A 9998-nucleotide genomic window follows, 5' to 3' on the forward strand; every position below is an offset into this window, starting at 1 on the left:
GCATAAAACCAGTAAGATGTCAGAGCCTTAAAAACATACTAAACAATAAAATTCACCTGAAGAACCTGGAACTGGCAGCTGATGCTGCTTTTTGTTCACCTGTTTTGACCATTTAACCACACTACCTCCCAAATAATTACATTCTTCTACTGACTTAGCTTCCCAGATGTACCTGTCCTTTACAGTCATTCTAAATTATAAAAGGCAAAACATTCACAATTAATTTATGAACGGTATAGAAGCTTGGTTTGCTTCAACATACCAGAAAATTCCACAAACTGGAAGGAGAAAGGAAGCTTTGTTGTCTCAGTTCAAAGTTTTTTAAGAACAAGAACTGAAAACTAATGAGCAAAGCAACCAGAATCCATGGAAAAGCATTTAAAAACCTATGGAAAAGTGTTTACAACTGCTGTTTAAGACTGTTTTCAGAGATGACAAGGTATGCCTCAATGGAGGAAAATTACTGCTTAACCAGGACATTTACAAGCTTTACAGGGTATTCAGAAATAACCTGAGTATCCTGCTTTATGTATAAATCTGTGTTGTTCCTTGCTTTGTTTCAAGAAGGTCAACATAAGAAGACATAATATTGCTGTCCTGCACTTGAAACTGTCTCTTGTGAAATCAACAGATCAAGTCCACAGTAAGTTTAACATCCACAGAAGCTCATGTTAATGAGGAAAAGTCAATATAAAGACATACAAAATGATTCCACTACATTTTTCCCTGCAATATTTGACATTGCATCACTGTTTTTTTTATCTGATGATACCAAACAACACTGACAATCAACATCTGAAACTTTGCTTCTATAATGAATATATCCATCCTTACTATTTCAGTTACTTGTTTTGTACCAACCTTGCTTGAAAGAACACTCAAAGTTAGTGAAAGTATTTTTCTTAAACTGACCACTGTTTTTTGTTTTCCAAAGACTCTGTGGAAATTAAATGACACTAAAAAATAAAACTTATGAGCCAGGGGACATCAATATACAAATTGAAGCTGAAAGGGTGCTGCTGCTTCACAGCTTTCCAAAATGCTACATACTGTCTGGGTGGACTAGAGGTGACAACTACAGCAGACATTAAAAACCAGAACATTTCTCCTTTAGAAAGGCAAACCACTTAAAGAAATCTACTGTAGGAACACAAATTGACTCATTTATGGAAAGCCAGATGTTTTTGTGTTCGAGTAATGCATTAATTTAATTACAGTATAGTTTGAGCTGCTTTCAGATAGCAGTTTTCGAACTGCATTTCCATTGCTCACGTCCTGACATTGGAAAATGTTTTGCAAACATGTTTAGAAATCAATTGTTTGCCATATAACGTCTAAATCGCTTTAATTATTAATTTTCTTGAACAGAGTTTTGCCCCAGAATCCCAGACTTATTTTAGATGTGTAAGCAGATCCTTAATGCAGTAAAGCTACATAAAACATAATTAAATATATTTGTTACACTAAAATCTCTGGTAATAAACTTACACAAGAAGCTGAAGAATTGTAGTGAAAATTGGTTGAATTCCAAAAAGATATAAAGATATAAGATATATAAAATAATACATGGTTTTATGCAAATAGAAATCTTAAAGTTTACCATTTATATCTAGCCTCTCTGACTCAGTACTTTTTAGAAACACCTTTTGCTGCAATTACAGTCTTTTGAAGAATATTTCTTTATTGACAGACTAACATGTCTGTCTAATATTTGAAAAACAGCACAAGCTGAATCACACCAAATGGAGAGCATTGGGGAAAAATGCACTTTTAAGTTTAGAGTTAGGTTGGTGTAATCCAGGGTTCAGCAGCTGCACCTGGGCACCAAATTGCATTGCTATTGCGCTCCTGTGGTGTATTTAAAGAGTGACAGCAAGTCATGTCACTTCGTGTTTCCTCACTTCCTCTATCAGACTGTGAGACCTGTTTAAAAGGCTGTTGAACTTTCAAACCTTTGTGCACACAATCAGTGGTCAGTTCATTATGTTCAGTAGTTGTTAGTAAAACATCTTATTAATCTAACCAATTTCATAAAGTCATTTCCCAAACTCCCCTGTTGCTGCCAGTTATAAAGCTAAATCTGTTAGCTTAATGCTAGCAACCACATCAGATCCCCACCAGAACACAAGATTTGGACAATTTACACTATGAAAGCCAAGGTTTGTACTGTTTAATGATTTTGTGTGTTTTATGTATTAAGATGGAAACACATCTTTGCATCAGCATATTTACTGTTGTGAGTTTTCCTTTGAGAACAAAATTGAAGCTAAATGTAAACCAAACATTTGTTTTGGTCATTTAAGTTGTAGTGCTGTACAACAAAATGAATTTCTAATATGTTTGACCTCCATACAGGTTGTATTTTTTTGGATGATCTCATGTTCCTGTTGAATCTCTGCTGTGAGCTACACTTGACACAAATACCTTTTTGTGAAGAGCTAACCCTGTATGAGTCGGTAAGGACTGCGGACTTGATGCAAAGTTATGGACTCTAACTTGTGATTTTTTTCTTCTCCAACTGAAAGGCTTTCTAATGTATTCATTTTTTGTAAATTTTGTTGTGTAACCAATTAATTTGGCTAGCATCAGAATGCTTCAGTGGGCTTAATACTAAAGAAAGAAGTATGGTTTTACAATTTATAAAAGTAAAACTGAAAACTATTCATCCATTTATTTCCACTATGCAAAAGTTTGTATATTTATCACATAAATCAACACAACATGCATCAAAATTATGGTTTTAACATGACAAAGCATGAGAGTTTAAGGAGCCCAAATACTTTTGCAATATGTATTTATGGAAATGTTGGCCAGACTCTCCAGTAAGCTATATTTGTTTGCATTTACCAATTTTAGCAACTCTTTATTTTATAACAGTGAATGGGACTATTGTGTAAAAAAAATACTTTAACTTAATCAAGCAGCTACCCTAATAAAAGTGCTTTATAAATAACAGGTAATGACTGCTACTGAGTAATCTAACACTTGTATTTAACTATTTGTGTGCTTTTCATTGCCACTGTTTCATAATCAGCCTTTTCCAACTTTCCTGCTTCTTGCCTTTGAATTTTTGTAGAGCAGCTTGAAATTCAGGATGAGAAATGTAATGTAGAAATTAGGAGTATTTATTTAGTACATGCAGTTCTAAGAGGTCATGAACTGCCTGGGGCAGAGCAGCTTAGGGCCTGGACATTAATGCTAAAATACTGATGCTAAAAACTTGGAGAAATGTACTCGTAAAACATGTAAAGAGATTCACTAAGCCCTGTGGAAACCTGCTTGTTGGGGATTTTATGTTCTCTGGGGTGCAAAACAGAAATGTCCTGCAGTTAGTAAAACACAAACAATGAAATGAACAGCTAGTGCAAGTTCTCCATACTTTATAATACAAAAATATGTCAAATATATTTTAAAACAAAATTTATTGAAACCAGTCAAGATAATACCTGGCATTAACCTGGACTCATGAATATTTATTTCTGTGTTTTCAGTGGTTTTAAAGATTTTGTCCTGTTCTTGCTGTGCAAAAACCTTGATTTCTCAAAAGGCTTTTCACAAACTGAGACTCATTTTTAGCTTAGCTTGAAAAGCTGTCTGGAAAGGCAGCAAATTAAGGCTTTCTTAAATCTCAAAGGACAATGTGTTCCTTGAAGTTAAGACATCTTGAAATTAATGAGTCACTCTTGAAGAAACTAAATTGGAATTGCTCAAAGAAACATGAAAAAGAGTGAAGATGCCATTTCTGTTTAAGAAACAAAAGCTTCAATGTTGGTTCCACATTTTAAAATTGCTATAACGTTTTTTAAATCAACCTCCAAGTTTTCTGTTGACGGGTAAATCTGTAAAACTCATTTCAAGTTAAGGTATTCATCTGGGCGAAAAGGTCAACACAAAAAAATGCACATAAAAGGTTGATTCTCTGATTATTTTATTGTACATGTTTTATTTATTAATACATTTTAGTGTCATTAATTTCCTTTTTGTCTGTGTTTTGGGTTTTTCCTGTTTTTCTCTGTTGCAGAGGAAGCTATACACAGCAAAGCGAGACCATTTTATTCATTTTTAATCTACTGCCTGCCTAATCCTAGGATTCTAATCCTAGAGCAGGTTCAACAAAAGCAAAGTAAAAAAAAAAAAAAGTCCAGAAATGGGTCCAAATAAATATTAAACACAAAAGCTGTGCTTTAGTTTTACTGTGATTCAAGCTGCACAAATCTATTCATATAGACAATAGCTGGATTTTAAAGTGAAACATGGTACTCATAGCAGCATCTACCTCAGACATTTATCCTACAATTCTACAGTTCCCTTTAGACCCCCAAGGCTTTTTAAAATACGCCAGTGAGTTGTTTTGCTTGCATTGCTTTTAGTTTTACTCGTCTGGATCTGCCACTCACTCCATTTTCAGCAGCCAGGCACCATTTCCCAAGAAAAAACTCTGAGTAGCTAAACCTATTATGCCCATCGCTAAAAGGGATCCAGACAAAGTAAGATCAACAAGATGTTGAAAGGATGAAGAAATCAGCTGCTTGAAAATCACTTCTTGTGAGATGTTGATCATAAAAGATCAAAGTAGCTTCTTGATGGGCACATTTGGGATTCTCAGGGTAAATCAATGCCACAGTATCAAGAGTTATACCAAAATTTTGCACCAAAATGCATCTTTGTTTTTTTGTTTGTTTCAACAGAAGAGAAAAAATATTATTTCTGTTATGCCAAAATAATACATAGAAATATTAGTTGAATTCTATGTTTTAACTATGACTATTAATCATAGTTTGGCCAAGTATAAACAGCCAGTTAATTTGGCTACAAATGGAGTTTTGACTGAAGTTCAGGCTGGAAGACTCACTAGGCGCACCCGGCTATTCAATTAGTGCCTCCCTCTCTACAACCTCGACCTATCAGCCCCGGTCCAAGCCTAGTTCCAGCCAATCACCGGCTGGGCTCCAGTTCAAAAGGATCTTCTCCCGCGGCCTCCCCTGCTCACCAGCCACCATCAACCCACCGCCACCCCATCTCCACCTTCAGCTCCCGTCTCTCAGGCCTCATCTCCCTCCGACCGCCGCCACCAGCACAGGCCCCGGGGGGTCTACATTCCTATGCTGCATCAGGAATGTTCATCGAGCTTATCGAAGTCCAGCTCGACGTCCCCGGCCAGGGCCTGAACGCCAAAGAACTGTGTTTTATCTTCATGTCTATCTCTGTCATTAAACTCTTTTAATCGCTTTTCCCTCTCCGTCTGAGTCTCTCCAGATTGAAATGTGTTTACACAGAATGTTTTGCTGTTCTTCTTTCTGTACCGTAACACTGGGAGATGACAAGCTGCTAGCCAATCTATTAGTTGAGTTATCTCTTCAGCTACTTTAGTTAACTGAGTGATGAGTGCTATTTGTTTAGTTTCCAACGAAGCAAACAATGCAATATGTAGCAACCATGTAGAAACATTCATTACCAGAAAAACATTTTATAATTAAAACTGAGTTTTGGTATAATCCAGTCAAATTTAGTTATTGCCAATTAGAATAAGTAAGTTATTTAAGGATGCTCAGCTGCTTCAATTAAGCTACTTTGTTGCAATCTGTTTCTAATTACCACTTAGAATAATAAGTACTGAGGCAGCCTAGGGGTGAGTTATATGGACCTTAAATATTCTGATAACATTCTGTTGTTTTATTGCAATGACAGTAATAATAGTACTTTCAATCCATCACAGTTTTATCAGCAATGTGTCTGCCAATGTTTCACCTTTACACCAATTAAAATTTCAGTAGAGCAAAAAAATAAAATAAAATAAAAATCTAAATGGCATACAACAACTTTGCTCAGTCAAATATAGTGACAACAGTTAATGCTCCTCTATAGCATAAACTGAAAGAGCAAAAGTAATGATCCCAACCTGGATACATAAAGAAACACTAATGTGGAGAACAAACTGAGACCAATGATAAACAAGCAAGACAGAAATCCCTGGAGGGTGAATTCTGGGCTCTCTGCCCTTTTGCTGATTGTCAGAGGTGTATGCTGATGACACAGTGAGTTGAAGAGAAGAAAATGGTTCCATTTCCAATGATTTGGCTGCCAAAAAGTATCTCATTTTTCTTAATATATGATATATTGATGTTTCAACTGTTTAGACATCTCAAATGCTTCTATTTTTTTTTTATGAGACTAGTCATCTTCACACTTTATGATTAGGATAACCAATTATCAATCCTGATTAATAAAGACACTTTATGCAATCCATAAATCTAGCATTTATGTTGCTATAAGTATAACTTTTGTTTATGACGTTTTTTGTTCATGGTGCCCTTTTTGCATCACATGCAGACAAGTTCATTTGTATCTATTGACGAAGTTACCCTATTGTAAAGCACACCTGTCATTAGAGTTGAATTTATTGCTCCTGCACTTTCATAATTGTTTGTTGTACTTAGAGCTGTCTGAGATATCTTGCTTCTCCTGAGGTTTAATGCACTTACAGTAATAGACCTGAGTGAATGCAGTGCAGTGCGTCTTCTAGCTCTCAAGATCCCAAACCAGCCTTAACACCGTGTCTGAGAGATATGAGAACCTCCTTAACGTCCTCATTTGGCTCAAGGGTGCCAAATGAGAACATCAGAGAGTTCCTAGGGGCAGACTGAGGCTTTCGTGGATTTACCCTGACATTCTCTACCTGGACTTCACAGTGTGTCCCTGCGCCTGCAAATGCATTACAACGAGTTTGATTGATATGACACGCACGTTCAGAGACGTCATCTGGTGATGCGTTTTTTGTGTGCTGCCCCATCCAGAGGGAGGAGAGCGATCCAGATCCAGATAACTTGACACACAGCCACATCGCTATTGATTGCTGAATATATTAGAGGTCTGTGTGCGGCGTAAAAGTGCGTGAGTGGAATGAATAACGGGGACTGGGCTCGAAATTTTCCACTCATTGCTCTCTTGTCCGTTCAAGTTCCCTTTCTGAGCCAGTATATATGCAGCTGTGCATGTTTCCCCCCTGTTTTTTACTGTACAGCAGCCTTTTCTTATACGAGCCTGATTCATCTGCTGCAGTGTGAAGCAGCTGCCGCGTCCCGCATTGCAGCTCCGCAAGGACACGGCAGCTACAATGAACGTGTCAACCTCCATAGACTCGTATATCATAATAATGACGCTTTCCAGCGATGTCCTGCCGCTCTTAAAAAGACACAGCCTTTCTGGAGCAAAGAGGCGCCATGAAGCCCCCTTTGGCATAGAAGAGCTGCTTTATTAGTGCCTCTGGTCCTAATCTCTCACTGTGCGTCTGCAGGATGTGACAGTGTGGGAGGACAAATTAAAGCATTGTTGTTCTGGGCTTTGTAAAAAGATGTGGATTTTAAGAAATGGAACTCAGAGTTTGGCAAAAGGAACGACAGAAAATCCGCAAGTTGCATGAATACCCTGCAATTTTATGGCACTCCACAACTACAAATGCAAACAAATTGAAATAAAAAAAACACTAATCTCATTATAAGTATTTTCTAACACAAGGTTAATATGTGAATTCGATTTTGTAAAATAGTTTTTCTTAAGGTGTAAATGCAATTGGATGCTTTGATGATTAGTGCGGGGCCTGAATGCTGGAACGCGCAATTTACACCCCATTTGGCTGATGAAGAAAATTGATGAAGTGCTCCGATTATTCATTTCCTGTTTGTACTTTTCTCTTGAAAAGGAAACGGTGTCGATTTGAGGCGGAAAAAAAAACATTTGAGAGCATCAGCTAATAATCTATGCTCCGTTGATTCATTCACTCATCTCTCCATCCAACCATTCAGCCATTCATGCATCCATAACATATTCAACTCCTAATGAACATGACGTGAAAGAATAAGCTTGCAGATATTAATATTAAGCTGAATTATCAGTCTGAATCTCCGAAACGGTCCAAAATAAATGTCTTACCGTGCACAATAAATTTCAGGCGAGGTGACTTTCCGGTAACCACCGTGGCCAGAACCGACAGGAGTATAAAATAATTCATCTTTTCGTGCGGATCTGTCGATCACTGTCGGTTTGTACGATTTGTAAGCTGGTTCCTTCCCTGAAGCCGTCTATTGAGGTTCCCTCCCCGATCTGCGTTCCAGAGACGCGCCAATGTTCGCTGGTCCCGGTTCTCTCTCCTCCGTCTCCTTCGCCAGCAGTCAGGTTCGGTAAAGTCGGGGTGTCAGGCTCCACCTCGGAACAAAAGGCGAAAAACAGGGGGGAGTGTCGCTTGTCAGCTTAGGAGAGGAAATCACAGCTGGTGGGATTGGAAGTCACTGTAAATCTTTTGGTTTGGTCACTGATGTGTGTAGCAACGTCATACCTGTTGCTTATAAAGATGATTTTCTCTGATAAGTTTGTTTTTGACAGTGATCTCATTTTCTAATGTTATCTTCTCGCGTTTGATCTTACATCTTTGATTTGAGCATATTTATTTGGAAGAAAGAAAATCCCAAAATAAAATATGTATTTCCTTTCTCCAAAATCATATAAACATATTATTACCAATCTTTTCCATAGTTAAAATTACCCCCTTTTGCCAGTATGACATTTCTGGCAAAAGAAATGTCATACATTTGCACAGAGTGTCATTGCACTCTGTGTCAGAGTGCAATGACACAGAGAGTCATTGCACTCTGTGTCAGAGTGCAATGACACAGAGAGTCATTGCACTCTGTGTCAGAGTGCAATGACACAGAGAGTCATTGCACTATGTTCTAAAATGCTTTTAAAGAATTATGGTCAGAGGATGGAGAAGCAGAAGGCATGGGGGGGTACAAGAAGGTCCTGCGTGTTCCCTGTGCATCTGTGGCTTCTCTCCAGGTACTCTGACTTCCTCCCACAGCCCAAAAACGTGCATGTTAGGTAAAGTAGTCTCTCTAAATTCCCCTGAACAGAGAATCTGTGTGTGGTTGACTGTTTGTGATGGATGGATGGATGGATGGATGGATGGATGGATGGATGGATGGATGGATGGATGGATGGATGGATGGATGGATGGATGGATGGATGGATTTCAATTGAAAAAAAGCTGATTTTGTCTCGAACCATATCCATATTATATTTTGAATTATTACCTTGTTCAAATACCCTGTGATAACGCAATTTTATGATGGACTCCACCAGATTTGTATCTGAAATGTCCTGCTCTCTTAGGGAAGTAAATGAAATTGCCAGTATCGACATAGAGTAATAGTTGCACAATTTTATACAGCTGGAACTGTGACAACTTTAGGTTGGATGATAACCAAGAGACATTTTTCTCACTGCCATGCATATCAAGGAAGATGGTAAGAGAGATAAATAAAAATAAAATAAAAAATCACTGTTTGTAAAGTAGCAAATTACTGCAACACAGAGTGGTGTTCTGTGGTCACTAAAACACACCTTGTCCACCAATGTCCACTAGATGACACTGAGCTTTTCAGAAATAAGCATACCAGGTAGAGCCAGGCTGACCTCATGTCAAGCAAAGTATGATCATGTGGGATAGAACCTCATGCCCACTGTTAAATAGAATGAAGTATAAGTGAGACTGTCTCTCTTCCTAAAGCCATGAAAACCTTGATCAAGAGCAAGATATAAACCCATAAAGGCTTTTTTCTTACTCCAAGGATACTTAATTGATTGGCATGTTGTCTTGTCTTCACCAGTTTGAGGAGTGACAAAGAGAAACTAACCATTGTTCTCAGATCCCTTGGGAAATTTGGAGTATTAGGAATCATTGATAGTATCACACATTTTGCATATTTGTCTGTATTGCACATGCATTCTATTTGCTTTCCATGCGTTGTCAATGTTTTCAAACTGATTATGTGCCCATGTTTTATTATTAAAGCACTTGATCTTCACTTAAACGACGTGGCCGACTGTGGCTGTGTGGGTAGAATAGTCATCCTGCAATTGGAAGGTTGTAGGTTTGATTCCAGCTTCCTCCTGCCACATGTCGATGTGCCCTTGGGCAAGGCACTTAACCCCAAATTGCTTAC

The 9998-nt window shown here is 37.9% G+C and overlaps 1 protein-coding gene across 1 annotated transcript in view; it reads right to left on the reverse strand.

Moving 5' to 3' along the window:
* The window catches only part of LOC103156726 (semaphorin-7A), a gene marked incomplete at its 3' end in the record, with an annotated part of 31660 nt that extends 23371 nt beyond the window's left edge, over window positions 1-8289 (reverse strand). The window contains exon 1 of the mRNA XM_007578872.2: window positions 7930-8289. Coding sequence (XP_007578934.2) covers window positions 7930-8008 — 79 coding nt within the window. The remainder of the gene's footprint in view (window positions 1-7929) is intronic.
* Window positions 8290-9998: the final 1709 nt, after the last annotated feature.

The sequence above is a fragment of the Poecilia formosa genome, unplaced genomic scaffold, assembly GCF_000485575.1.
Source record: "Poecilia formosa unplaced genomic scaffold, Poecilia_formosa-5.1.2 Scaffold495, whole genome shotgun sequence".
In the NCBI taxonomy this organism is placed as follows: domain Eukaryota; kingdom Metazoa; phylum Chordata; class Actinopteri; order Cyprinodontiformes; family Poeciliidae; genus Poecilia; species Poecilia formosa.